A 15,382-nucleotide genomic window follows, 5' to 3' on the forward strand; every position below is an offset into this window, starting at 1 on the left:
TTAACGCCGTGGAGAGCAATGAATTGGAAGTTGATCTGTCAACACTATCCTTATCTTAAGGGCAGATGTTTTTATTTTATTTGGCTTATAATTGCTTACTAAACATGGTATTTCCTCTCGATGTACTCCGTCTTTGATATGATTTAAATCAAATGCCTCGTCATTATAATTCACTTCTGATAGCAAAGAAAGTGACAGAGGTTATTGAAAACTAAAAAATTTCGAATGACAAATTAGTCGGTATTCTCGACACAGCAATTATAGGACTTGAACAGTGGAACTTTGTAACTGAACAAGAAATTATGTCTTTTTATAGAATTAAAGAGAATGTATTATCACATAAAAAACGAAGCAACTTAAACAACTTACATTGAAAGAAATGTTTAATAAAGTAAACAAATAAATATTAAGCTCTTTTTTTTTTGTAAATTTTGATACACTTTAGATCATAATTGTTCTTTATTTTATAAATTACGGTTTCATATTTTTAATTTTATAATTTCTGCATGCCTTCTTACCAGATTTAAACTGATGATCTATAATCTGGAAAAATCGATAATCCGGAATCGCCGAAGTCCCGACGAGTCCGGATTAACGACTTTTGACTGTAATGGGGAAATACATCTCACTAACTAGTGAGCAGTGGCAAAAGAAATTTCTAACTGTATCTCTATGAAAACTAGTCCACTTTTAAGGTAGTTTATATCAAAATAACTCACTGCAAGCTTGATCGCATGCACATTATTTTAAATGCATTTTGCTCAAAATTCCATGGCTTCCAGGGATTTAACATTTATGTGTTTAATTAATATCTTTACTTCATATAATCAGTGGCATGAAATTCAGATGAACTATAACTATAAGATTAAAACTTTAACATGTTAACAGATGTATAAATAAATTCATCTCATGAAATCTGAAAACTTATTTATGAACATTATGGCAATTTGTGAATACCAATAACAAAAATCAATCTTCTCCTTCTTTGTATAAGCCAGGTTAGGAAAGCAGAGTGAGTGGAAAACTGCATTTTGTGATTATCCTATAAAGAGGTATACAGTGCTTCCTGCCTATGCAGTTTAGCGGAATTAACAGCAAAAGAAAATTTGTGATATCAGTCAACAGTTTGAATTTAATTTATAAAAATTTCTTTTTATGAAACAAATTAAACTTAGTCTTTAAAGCAAAACACATCGGTCAGAATTAAATTCATTATAACCTGCTTCATTACACATAAATTTGATTGCACACATATTTAAAAAATGGCCTTCAGACATAATAATTTTTTAATACTCAATAAATATAAATGAATTTCAAAATAAAATATTTTTCCACCCAATTCAGCAATAAAGATCACGACTTGAGAACTACAATAACATTTCATTTTATTTTTATCCTTTAACAAACAAAAATTTTAAATCACTTTCAGGTCTGTGTTTGCTATTAACTAATAATTTACTCAAGCCTGTATCACGGATGTTCTTTAAAGTTAACTAGCATGATTTCCATCCCTCCATGGATTGAAATAATGCTAACATTTTTTTTATCAAGAATAGATTAATTTAAAATTATAATTTCAATCCCTACACAAATTAACACTGTGTTGCATCATAAGAGTTATGATAAAATGCAATTAACATAATCTCTCTTTTAAACCTTCAGTGTTCTTGAGTTAAACCTTAATGTCTTAAGCCTTAATGAGACTCATTTCAATGAAAACAGTTAAAACAGATTTTTTTCTTCAACAAGGGAAAATAAGAAAATCTACATTCAGTACATGAATGACAGTAAAAAAATACTTAAAAAATTTTGATATGTTTATGAAAAGTAATCCCTGAAACGGAAATTTTTTTTTTCAATTTATAAAATACAACTGTGTACTTACTGTGCATGTAACTCTTTCCTTAATATCATATACAGAAAGTTTAATTCTTGTGAGTTCTGACACTTCTCCTTTCACAAAAGTCACCGTTGTAAAAAAACAGGGATTACTAGATTTCTGAAAAACAAATCATTCATTGTAATAATTTAAAGGCAATTTTAAAAGAAAAAGATTGCATTAAATAATGGTTAAATATTACAGAAAGCCTATAGAACTAAACCATGCTACAATAACATTCTGATTTTTATGTGCTACAAAACAATGCTAAATAAATTAGCTGCAAGTTTATGAAGTAATTTGCTAACTTGATTACCTTTATTTGTCCCTTCATATCTTCGCTAACCAATACCATAAAAGTTATTCTAAACAAACACATTATATGCACACAAAATAGAATAATATAAAAAATTAAAACCTATAATTAAAACCCCTCAGCATTAGTTAACAGTATTCACCAGAAAAATTAAGATTTATGCACTGACACACTTGGTTCATAATTAAAAATGTTAAACAAGCTCTTCTTTTCGTTGCTTCACCAGTCGTAGTCTAAACAGCAATTTTAAGAAGCAGAGGTTTCACTTAATAACACAATCTTGAGAAAACTGACTATGCCATTTGTCTCTTAAAACTATGAATAACTATTAATTTGGAAAAACACCAAACAAAAGTTAAATTTTAATACTTATTAAAACTCACGGTGGACGTAATTTTATAGAACTGTTATATATTAAAAACTACTAAATTAATTACTTTGATAAACAAAGTGTGGTCCAGAAATATTATTGGGATGCAACCACAAAAGTAGCCAAATTTATGGATCCTGAGAAAGCAGAGAGGAAAAGGAAGTGGCAAATCTACTCAATCAAAGCAACAGCAATAACACACTACTGCATTGAGTATAGAGTTTGTTTACGACACACAAGGAAAAGTGATCATCATGTCTAGAAGTTGAGAAAGTCCTTGAACTGTCTGATAAATAAATTAATAAACACTAAAGCATTTCTCCAAAGGAAAACAGTTGAAGAAGTTTCTGAATGAAGAAGAAACTGTTTATGTTGTTAATAATAATACACAAAACATTCAAAATGATTATCACAATAAAATATAAAACAATTTAGCATTTAATCTGAATGTTTATTTAATTAGGAGAAAGCATACAAAGACAATCTGCCTAAAGGAAAGGGATGCTCTTGTAAATAACTAAGGGAAACTGATTGTATTCATGTGACATAAGGGAAACCCCTCCACCCCCCCAAAAAAAACATGCAACCAGCCAATTCACCAGGATTGAACCACCAATGTTTGGTGCTGTTACTCCCTCAGCTATTGGTGGGCCTTTCTTCTGAATTACAAATAAAATAATTCATGAATACAGAATAGCACTGGCTACCTTATAATCTGAAAAACAGGTGATGATCAAATTACTGACCTCTACAATTTCAGTCTGTGCAAACTTCTGCCATTTTACAGATGGATGGGTATTCACAGCCACAATAACTAAAGGATTAGGTGGTTGACCATCACCATCACACATAAGGTTGTCACAACCTATTTCAAAATATTTTTAATATTTAACACATAAAAAGTATTTAAACTAATAGAAGAGACTTATAAAATAAAAAAAATATACTTTACAGAACAAAACCTTTTATTTCATTCATGTGACTTTCTTCTTTTTATGAACACATATTAGTTTCTAGTTATTTGTGTTCTATTTGTGATTCTGGTTATTGCTATTATAATACACAAAAATAGCTGTATCAACACCTTAAGATTAATTTAATTCATATGGTTGCATTCAACTTACACACCGAATGAATTAAATATACTTAAAAGCAGGGATTCAGAATTAGTGCTTTTCAAGAGAATAATGTTTAAAGATTCTTATTATTAAAAACTACTGGCTTAAAAAAGAAACATTAGTTTGTATGTAATCAAACAAAAATCTGAGCTTTTGCAATTCCACAAAGACATTGAAATGAAAAACTATGTTTCTTGCAATGCGCTTAAATTTTTTTAAAAATCTCTTTAATCAGAACATGTAAAATCACACTAATCAAGTATAAAAATACAGATGATAATTTTTATAAATTTAATCACACAATTAATTAGTAATTACTTGCATCATTTTACTATTTTACATTACTCATCAATATATTAAAATGCAAAAATTGTAAGCTTCAACACCTTTAATATTTATGGCACATTTTGAAACAAAATTACTGAAATATTCCAAAATGACTATAACTAATTTTATTGTATTTACAAAAGACCAAATTACAGGGAATTAATTCACTTCTTTTATAAACTGAAGTTTTTTAGTTGCATAAAAAATGAAAATGAGTAAGCATATTACATGCAGTAACAAAATACAATATCAACAGTCAATGAGAAAATAATTAAAAAATAGCATGAGATTTTGTCATGATATGAATGATAAAAAATGCAGTGTTGTTGTAGAAATATATTAATGCAAAATGTATTTTTATTCAAAAACAGTGTTAAGTAAGGGAAATTTTAAATAAAACCAAAAAGAGTTCACAGTTATTTGCACAATTGAAATGTAAGCATCTCAAGAAGAAACTTGATTGTTTATACAACACTGGGTTTCACGATCATTCAGTTCCAATGTTATCAACAACCTAGAAATCTTTTGCATTAATACAAGAGGAATTGTGCAAGATCAAATAAATATAAAAGTGTTCTTAATTTCCATTTCATCAGCATTTCAAACTTCCTAACTTCACCAATAATTTTCAGATATTCTCTCAATAAAAACGTATAGTTCAGAGTATTATTTATAATGTTACAATTATATAGTAGCATAAAAAAAGTTCCCAACTATCAAGGGATTTCATTACTTTTGAGGCAACAGGTACCTGATATTTTGATGAGACTGTTGTGCACACAAAACCCTATTTTTGGAGTAGGTTCTTTATTTCCAAATCATTTTGTTCCTTGCTATGCAAGTGCCACATTTTTGGTTGATTTAGTTCCTTTCTAAAGTTTCATTTTGTTAAGGTACAAAATCATCAAAACTATTGTGATTGCTAAAATTTTTTAAATTACTTTCATCTTCACTAAATAAATCTATTTCTTCATCTTATGTCTCACACTATTCACTAACATTTTTAATCATTTCAATTCTTTCTCAAAGTAATTCTTTTTTCTTCAAATCCCATTTTTAGTAAACCATTCGTCCATTTGGCAATCCATGAAAGCTGAGAACTAAGTGGAATATAAACGGCTGCTTGGGGTTCTTAGGTTATCCCAGTCATAGATGGCCTTCCAGAATATAATTAGTTTTTATTAGAAAAGGAAACACATCTACTGTTGAAAGATGCCACTAAAGGAAGGGATTATAAAAGTAAGCTACTGAAAGGGTAATTGCTAATCCACAGACAGAAATTTCATAATGGAAAGCTTTCATAGCCTGGGGAATCAAGATCGTATCTGACCTTTCCCGAGTAAAATATGACCCATGTTATATTTGTCACATGATGTATGAGATTCAGTCAGTACAAAACACTGAATTATCCCACATATATTAAACAGACTAAATATGACTTATACTATCATATGAGTAAAAAAGGATGATAAATCTAATACAGATTGAATAACACTAATGATATACGGTACAAAGTCCTTAATCCGAAATCGAAGGGACTTCGGGGATTCCGGATTAGGGGTATTCCCGGATTATAGATCATCAATTTAAATCTGGTAAGATGGCATGCAGAAATTATACAATTAAAAATATGAAACTGTATTTTATGAAATAAAGAGCAATTATGATCTAAAGGGTATTAAATTTACAAAAAAAAGGCTTAATATTTATTTGTTTACTTTATTAAACATTTCTTTCAATGTAAGTTGTTTAAGTTGCTTCGTTTTTTGTGCTAATACTTTCTCTTTAATTCTATAAACAGATATAATTTCTTGTTCAGTTACAAAGTTCCGTTGTTCAAGTTCTGTAATTGCTGTGTCAAGAATACAGACTAACTTGTTAATCGAAATTTTTTTGTTTTCAATAACCTCTCTGTCACTCTCTTCACTATTGGAAGGAATATTTTCTGGATTTAGAACCATACTACAGATTTCACTCTCAGTTAATCGATTGATGATTAGGGCATTGTCATCGCAATGAAAAACTTCTGTTATATCATCTTTATTTATTACCGCTTCTCCACATTTCTTTACAAAATCCAATAACTGGAAATTTCACCTTTAGTTTGTGATGTCTGAAAACCTTCAGATTCATGGCTATCATTTTCATCAACCTCACCATGAAATATGGTAGCTAGCCATAAATTATGCCAAGCATTTTTTAACGTATCTGGAGACACATCCTCCCACGATCTTGTGCAGCTCCATGCAGTAGATTTTATGCTAAAAAATTTCAAAAAGTCTTGAATAGTCTTGCCATTGTTCAAGAAATTTAACATAGATTTTAAAAATGCTACTTTATACTACACTATTCTCATATCCACAGGCTGAATGATAGACGTACATTATCTTTCACTAAAACTTTAAGTGAAGTATGTGCTGAACAGTTGTCAACAATCAGGACTATTTTTGAGCCATCAGGTAAACAAACCGAATTCAAATGTCACCGAGCCTCGGGTATAAAATGATTTTCAAACTAATCATTCATCAACGCTTGTGTCATCCATGCTCTTTTATTTACGCGATATATAACAGGGAAAACCATTACTCCTTTAAACGCTCGAGGTCGTGCATGTTTCCTAATTACGAAAAGTTTGCACTTGTGCTTTCCTGCAGCATATGCGCACGCTAAAATTATTAGTCTCGCTTTGGAATCATTGACACCAATTGGAGCCTTTTCTGTAGAGGTTGCCAAGGTATTTCACAGTACATATTGCCAGAAAAGACCACTTTCATCTGCATTGTAAATTTGTTCTAGAGATAATTGTTCATTAGTAATGAATTCAATGAATTCATCTGCAAATTGTTCAGCAGCTTCATTATCAGCTGAAGCTTTTTCACCTGAAATTTTTAATTGTCTTATGTTAAATTTGGTTAACCAACCTGTCAAATGAATATGTGCACTCATTGTTTAAGTTCATTTCTTCATGAAATATTTTGGCTTGAGCAATTAGCATTGGACCCATCAATGGCACGCCCTCGCTGCGACGTTGTCTGACCCATTCAATCATAACTTTGAGCATAACGAACCCTTTTTCCGTTAGTCATTGCAAGTGGAGTGTCGGAATCCACAAAATATTCAAAAAGTTCCTTTTTCTTTTTGCTTATGTCATATACAATTGACTTTCCAATGTCATACTCCTCGCATAATTTTGAGACGGATATGCATTTATCAATTTTTTGTAGCAATTCTACTTTTTGTTTGATAGACATCAAAACGTGCTTCCGCTTTGTAGATCCTTTGGCAGCTTCAGAATTGGAAATTCTTTTTGACATAACCGAAAGTTCAAGCTTTTTTTTTTAATTTTTTTTTTTTTTTTTTTTAATAAAATTGCTCTGACAGTCTGCAAAAAATAATAAGCCGGATCCAATTTGAAGATTAAGGAACAACGCAATCTGCAACATTAACTGAAATAGATAATTAGATAATTTTAGCTTAGCTTATACCGTCCGTCACACATTAAACATGCATGCATAAACGCATTATGTGCATGTGTAAACGCATATACGCATGCGCATAAAGTTTGTAGCTTTGAGGTCCGGATTATAGATCATTCCAGATTATGGACATCCGGATTACAGACTTTGTACTGTATAATAGTTGAGATTGAGAGCATTTATTTATACAGTTCTAGCCATTCTAACCAAGAGAGCTTGGAAAATTGCCAAGCTCTCTTTAAAATATTTTCAATCAGTAAGCATTAATCTGGAGATCACTGAAAACAGAACACCATTCAGACACGAAATTTCTGCATATCAATATTGGCATAAGGACATGAATGATGCTTTCATACAGGCCAGAATCATTTCATTAAGCAATAAGAAATCAACTAATGCTCATTGCATCAAAAGATTGTCATAAATAAACATTTAGACATATTTTAGAGATATAGGCACACATGCATAAAATATTTTTCAATTGCAAGTTAGCTATGAAATTAAAAAGTTTACTTACATATACTGAGTTCCATAAAAGGCTCATATTGCTGTGGATCGTAACCTACATATATTAACAGTAGTGGTTATGTAAAAACTGCTTGCTTTAATACAAGTACATACTACTGACATTGTTTATTTAAAAATGAATAAATTTATACAATTCTACAATCTGCTATTAATTTTAGACTTATAATATCAAAAACACAAACAGAAATTAAGCATATGAAGTAAAAACATGGTGCAGAATATAAAAGACCGCCGGCAAAGTGCTGATAAACCAGTAAAAACAAATAAAAATAGATCATAAATTTTTACAACCACAGCAGAGTTTCTTAAACTATGAGTCGTGACCCCACTTGGGGTTACAGGACTTGCAGTAGGGGATCGCCAAAATTTTAGTAATTTTGATATTTCTTTAACTTATAATAATTTTATAATTATCAAATATTTTTACATAATGTATCTGATAATAGATAAAGATAAGGCGATATAGACAAAGAAAAAGCAAAGACGTTTCATCACATTTTTTTTTTATAATAGAAACGTTCATTTTACTTAAAAAATAAAGTCAACGACCTAAAACTGCAACAGTATTTTAAAGTATAGGTGAAGAAACTGATAATTTCACTCACGTGTGTGTTGGATTTGCACAATGCTTATGGGGGTCCCACAAAATTTTCGTAAATATCAGAGGGTCCCCACATCAAAAACTTTAAGAAACCCTGATCTACAGTAAAATTTTGATGATGGGTACACACACATATATACGGCTTACTTGCAATGCTTATGGGGGTCCCACAAAATTTTCATAAATATTTCGGGGTCCTCAAAACAAAAAGTTTAAGAAACCCTGATCTACAGTAAAATTTTGATGATGGGTAAACACACATATATACAGCTTACTTGCATCAGAGGTGAAACTTCTTTGTCGCTTAGAAGAAATTTGGGATATATCATTGTCATCCAATCCTTTAAGTTGTTTCAGCTTTTCTTTTAAGGATGATAACTGAGATCTCATGTATTCAAAGCTTGCCATATGAAGAGACTGAATCCATGAATCTCTCTCCCCTTCAGATGCTGCACCCAGTTGTTGACCTACCTCATCATGCTGAAAAACTAATATGAATTCTACTATTAAACTTTCTTTCTATCTTGAAAATTATATTCATACATTCTAAAATTATTATACATAAGAAACAAAAACATTCATATTAAGTTCTGTATTTAATAAACTACAAAATGAAATTACCAACAAACAGCAATCAAACAAAAAAAGATATTAAGTACAGCTGATTTTGATTCCAGTTAAAAGAAACTCAGACATAAGAAATTTTCAGTCAAGAAAGAAAAGAAAAATTTGCCTGGAAAATTATTAAAATTTAATGTAATTTTACACTTAAGTAAAGAAAGGAAGCTGTGGCAAAATGCCATATTTGCCTTCTGTAAGAAATCATGAAGAAAGGATATTTATTTTGAGCATTGTCCATATGTACCATTTCCTGGTCCTGTCTTAGTTTTTATTCATGTTTCCATTAAAAATAAATAAATGTTACATTGCTTGCTGTTATCCAGGAGTGCATTTTTGGAGTGCAGTTAAGATATATTCTTTAGTAAAAGATAAAATGCTCCTTTCTGAAAGGGAGAAATTATTCTTGAGTAAATTAGCACAAATTCCTGGGGAAAAAAGAATGGTTGAGAGAAACAAATGAATTCTAATGAAATTCATTTTCCCCCTGGAATCACCTTCAGTGTTATGTCGCTATGGCAAAGCTAGGGGCCTTCGCAGAAAAAAAAAAAAAAAAAAAAAAGAGTAATTTAGTTAAAAATTTAGAACAAATTTCTTGTTTCACAAAATTTATAAAAACTAGTTTACATGGAAAAACGTGCTTTGCGACAAAACATTTAAATATGGCAAAGCATAAATCCACAGCTGGGAGGAAATGCAGTGCTAATGAAACAGCACAACTTTGCCAGTGTCTACAGCAGCAACTTTACATCCCAATTAGTTTGCAAGCGATTTATATACAGTATTTCTCTCAGCTAACATTCTACATTGGAAAGCACTAATTTTTGTTGTTTGATTTCTAAATTGATACAGGTAAAGAATCTGAAAATTTAAACAAAACAAGAAGCCTGCCCCTTTGGATCTACCTTTGCACACATTTAAATATTGCATACATCAGTGCAGTTAAGAATATTCAGTATACATTAGGTACAGCACTGTAATTATTATCAAGGCGATCAGGGCTGCATCCCAAGCCCCTGAGCTTAAGAAGCCCCATGTGAAAAGAAAAAATATATAATTTTTTAAAAATTTTTATTTTCCCCCCAATGTTGGGCACTTGCCTATAACGGCATTGGCCACTACTAAGGTCACAAGTGGTGGCCATTTTATTGTGGAGGTGTAGAGACATTAGGAGTTTTTTTTTTTTTAAAGCATGAGAAATTGAAAAATTAGCAACGCCTTGACCGAGAATCGAACCACAGACCTCTGAAATACCGGCTCAGTGTGCTGACCACTACATCATGAAGGCAAGCTAGGAAGACGGGAGAAATACCTTACATACCCCCTTTTTCAAGGGCAACTGGTTTTTTTTAGGGGACCCAATCGCCAAATCCTGGGCGTGGAGAGTCATCATCCACAACCCTTTTAGTTCGGGCGGCACTGTAGAGACATTAAGCGTCGTTCCCACAGGGGTTTATCTGAGCTAACGAAGTCAGTTCCCTGTGTCGACTAGCTCAGCTGTGCCTGCAGTTCAGATTTTTCAACTTGCTGCTCTATGGGGGAAAAACTGGTTTTGGGGATGGGTCAACTACGTTAGTTGTGTTCATTAGCTCAGATAAACCCCAGTGGGAATGGGCCTTTAGGTTTATTGAAAAGCCGGAGAGATGAAAAATGAGCAATTGCCTTTGCCGGGAATCGGACCACAGACCTCCTGAATACTGGCCCAGCGTGCAGAACAACTACACCACGAAGGGATGCTAGGGAAGCGGGATGCTAGGGTACCTTATATAGGTACCTAATAGGCGGCCACCGTTACCTCCTGTGAAAAGACAGACAATTTTACACCCATGCCTTCTCCAGGATTCGAACTCAGGCCCTTTGATATCACAGTCAGGCTCCCCTAATAACTATACTGACTGGGCGACTATACATTTTTTTATACTAAAAATTATTTAAAAAAATGACAAATTAAACTTTGCTAATCATACTTATATTTTCATGTTTTAAGGCCAAGAAATTATTTAAATTAAAAAATGATAATTAATTAAAAAAATAATATTTGTGAATGCATCGAGGACTAATCAAGTTATGTCAATTCTGCTATCAGATGGCACCACTATACAGGCCAGCTGAAACAAAAGGGTGCGAAGCTAGGGCTTACGAGAAAATATGACAGAAAAAGGCAATACTCACAAGAGTGCTCTAGTAGAACCTGCAATCAGGTGTTCCAGAACATTTGTATAGAAAAGTGAATGAAAGGCAGTGTGTTTTCTTACCAAGAGAGTAGATTAATGATTATTTCTTGAGATTGGGTTCTAGCCATTACAGATACTTATCTACCTGCTGTGTGGTTTACAGCACACAGCAAATACTTTGGAGACCGGTGTGTTCTTGAATTTCAGTTTCTTGGACTTTAGTTGCATTCCTTGTGCAGATGATTAATTAAACTATCTTAGAGTTCATCATCAGCAAACCTTCTACGTTCTTTGAACTCACCAGAAAAATTCAAGTTCTTTGGACACGCCAAAGAACCTTGAGACACTGATTTTATAACATGATCAATAAACATGAAACAAACATATTTTAGTGAAGCATACAAAGGACAAGAAAAGAAGTGATAGTCAGAAGAAGCAGCTAAAAGCTCACTGAGTTTAACTTCTTGGGTAAATGGTTCTCCACTGAAGTCACTCCACGAGGAATGATGATAAAACAGTCTCAGTTTATATTTATTAAAGTATTGAGAACTTAATTTTTTTAATATATCTGCTGTCACATAGGATGGCAGTCATTCCTCTTTCATAGCACTTTTCGATAATAATTGAAAGGAAAATAATAAATTTTTAAATATTACATTTTAAAATTGGGTTCATTTAAATTTTATAGACCATACTAATAAAAATATCGCATTCCATTATTTGGAAAAGATAAATTTAGAAAAATTAAAAATAATTAACATAATAAATAATCTAAACATAAAAACTAATAGAGAGAGAAAAATGCAGTTATATGGTAATATAGTTACTATTTATTTCTACCTTTTGTGTTTTTTAGCTTTACTAAAATTGATAAAGTTTGCACACATACTTTTTCCATATTTTCTAAAAAAGAAATCTTACTTTAAAGTTGAAGATAATCCCTGATACAGATGCAGAGGCAACAGAGAAGCCTGAAAACATTTTAGATTAAAAGAAAGCATTGTTAGAAGATGACAACGGTGAAAATTCAGCTAAACTATTGAAATGAAGAGAGTGTATCACTCCATGAGGATACAGAACACAAGAGGGAAATAATTGAGTATGATGTCTTCCCTAATATTATTGAAGTCTCTAAGATGAAACACAGAATTACAGTGGCTGATCCAAACCAACACGATGACCTTTTCTGACAGATGGCAACCAATAAGGTCACTCTTTTTCTAACAGCTTTCACAATTTTACAACTAAGGCTGGATTAAATAGAAACTGATTGTGCTACTTAAAGAAGCTTGATTGTGTTTGGGGAAACTATCTACAAAATTAGTTGTTTTACAAAGAACAAGACGAACATGGCCAAGGGACTCGAAAGTTTTTAACCATTGAGATTAAGGACCAAGAGCACTTTTCAGAACATGTAACAAGTCATGAATATTTTAGAATGAATAATTTAAGAATGTTTTAAATGTTTAATGAAACTAATTTCTGAATTCACATTTCACTTAAAATATAACTTACAGAAAATATACATACTTAAACTGAAAGCATATGGGATATCGGGATTCTCATCAAGTCTTACATGACATTCTTCTAAAACAAATACACCAGCAGGTTCTGAATACTAACATCAAGTGAAAGAAATAAAATACATAATTAATACATATTTTTAGTTGCAGATTTAAAAAAAAAACATACAAAATTGAAAAATGTTATTTTCGATTAAGTTTAAACATGACAAACTACTATCACCGAATTTAAATACACAATTGTTTAAAGACAAAAATAGAAATTGTTAAATCTCTACATTAGAAAAAACATAAATTCACATTATGAAAGCATACCAGAAAAATCACAGATAAAATAATCTGCTCAAGAGAAGCAAATGGTTCTATCACAGGAAGTAAATGTAATCAGGCTATTTCCTCAGGAACAACATCTAAGGGAAATAGGACTGTATTTCTGTTACTTTTGATAAACACTGAAAATCTCATTCACTACTGTTACTTTGCAGCTTTAATCATTCCATCATTTGTATGTCCAGCAAATGAAAATTAAGCATTGCGTCAACTAAGGCATGTGAAATAACGGTACCTAAAGAAAGTATATTGTAAATAATGGAACTGGGCATCTGGTTATGTTATTTGAACATGGTAAAGCCCATGAGGGTTCTCTGCCTAATGGAAAGGATGTCTTCATGGATATGCATTAACCCTTTACGGAATGGTACCTAAAAATTTCCTTCTGTATGCACAGAAAAATTGAATGAAAAAGGATTTGAAGGTTACTTATATGTTACCCTGAACATTCTTTATTTATAGTAGATGGCAGTTCAACACAAAACAGTACATATATTTTAGCTATGTTTAGTTTTTTAAGACCCTCATTTTTCAAAGAAATCTTCCAGATTTTTTTTAGGGTATAAAAGGAATTGTTTGAAACGAAATTTCTGGCTGTATGCAAATCTTCTTATTCTATATTAGTTTTAAATTTTTACCTTGAAATCTTGCCTAAAATCAAACGGCGAACTGAGGTGTTCCCAGACTGGGCTCACTGCGAGTCTAGGTCACTGAGAGGCAGCTGTATCTTTGTTTCTCTACAGCTCATTGGTCAGCTCATTAATATAGAAAGGTGGGTCCACATCTGTGCTTCACTTCCTGTTTTCATCTTTCTTTTTTTTTGGGGGGGAGGGGTTTGGTTATCAACTAAGAAATTGTTGTGGTGATTTTCTGAAGGTCAGGGATAATTTTATCAGCTGTTTGGTTTTTCACTAGAGCAGCTCTCTTTTTCCCTTTTGCTTTGTTTCAAAGAAGTTTTCTTAGCGCTATGTTTAATAGTTTTGAGTTGTAGACATTTATATTTCTATTTATAGTTTATAATTTCTGATTGTAGATATAATATTTCTTTCTTTTTTGGGGTTTTTAATTATTTTCCAAACGGATGGGAGAGTGCTGACCATTTCTAAAGCACTGAAAGTGCTACACAAATTGCTTTCAGATAATGAATCTGATACGGATCCCAGCACATATGCAAAACATGCAATATTGGGTTGTGCTTTTAAGGTGGTGTCACTTTCTTCAAAAAGTACCGCGGTGAAAAAAATAGACTAAAGTAACATGAAAGTATAGTAAATGTAAATATCATATACCCAAGTTACTTTTTTTTCATTCATAAGTATGTAATCATCACATAACCAAAAATGAGCTTTCTAGGGGAGCGTAGAGTAGCAGATCTCAACGTGGTACACCCTGGGTAATGCTAAATCTGCTTTGGTATTCAGAATCTAGTGTTTTTTAATCGTAAGCAAAATCTCTTACTCTTTTACGCACTTCCCAGCAATGCTCATTTCAGCACTCTTTTCAAAGCTCTATTCAATCAGTATGCCCACTTCAGGCATACCCACAGAATTAAAACTATAAATGCTATCTTTACAAAATTTCCCTTGTGTACTCCTCTACGCCTAATTAAACTGCCTACCTTTATTTTTATCGAAATTCCAACTTTAAAAGGTAGTGTGTCGGAAAGTGCTAATCAGCAAATATAATTTCGGATGTTTTCGGCTTGATAACTGTGACATCTAAGTGCAACCTGAAATATTTGACTACTATTGATGACTGCATGAACAATGTATTTTTTTTTAATTAGAAAGAGATTAAAATGTTCTATTACTTGTAAATTGCATTGCTAATTTTTAGACAAAGAAAAGAAGGATGTGAATTAAATTGTATTTTATACTGTAATTAATTAATGAAATTACATGTTAATTAAATAAACATGTATGAATTTATATTTTCAAATGAGGCTGAGGGCTTTATCAAAATGCAAACCAGGAACAAGGGTAAAATTTTTTTTTTTTATAAAATCTGGTCTAAACGCTTCTGGTTTCTTGTTTTAAGAGGCACGCTAGCTTCAAAACACACAAATAGTATTTGAGATGAAATTCCGCTTCTATTAGCTCGGTTACTAAGCTCATGGAACTTC

General features: G+C 31.7%; 1 protein-coding gene across 3 annotated transcripts in view; it reads right to left on the reverse strand.

Moving 5' to 3' along the window:
• The window catches only part of LOC118188074 (inositol polyphosphate-4-phosphatase type I A), a 210,204-nt gene that overhangs the window by 113,064 nt on the left and 81,758 nt on the right, over window positions 1–15,382 (reverse strand). For all 3 annotated transcript variants that reach the window (XM_085809794.1, XM_085809792.1, XM_085809793.1), the window contains exons 5-9: window positions 12,938–13,025; window positions 8,891–9,103; window positions 8,004–8,048; window positions 3,312–3,430; window positions 1,886–1,999 (exon numbers count right to left, since the gene is read on the reverse strand). In XM_085809794.1, coding sequence (XP_085665920.1) covers window positions 1,886–1,999; window positions 3,312–3,430; window positions 8,004–8,048; window positions 8,891–9,103; window positions 12,938–13,025 — 579 coding nt within the window. The remainder of the gene's footprint in view (window positions 1–1,885; window positions 2,000–3,311; window positions 3,431–8,003; window positions 8,049–8,890; window positions 9,104–12,937; window positions 13,026–15,382) is intronic.

Source organism: Stegodyphus dumicola, chromosome X2 (genome assembly GCF_044657685.1).
Source record: "Stegodyphus dumicola isolate Sdum_Otavi_A_Nest chromosome X2, ASM4465768v1".
Lineage (NCBI taxonomy): Eukaryota > Metazoa > Arthropoda > Arachnida > Araneae > Eresidae > Stegodyphus > Stegodyphus dumicola.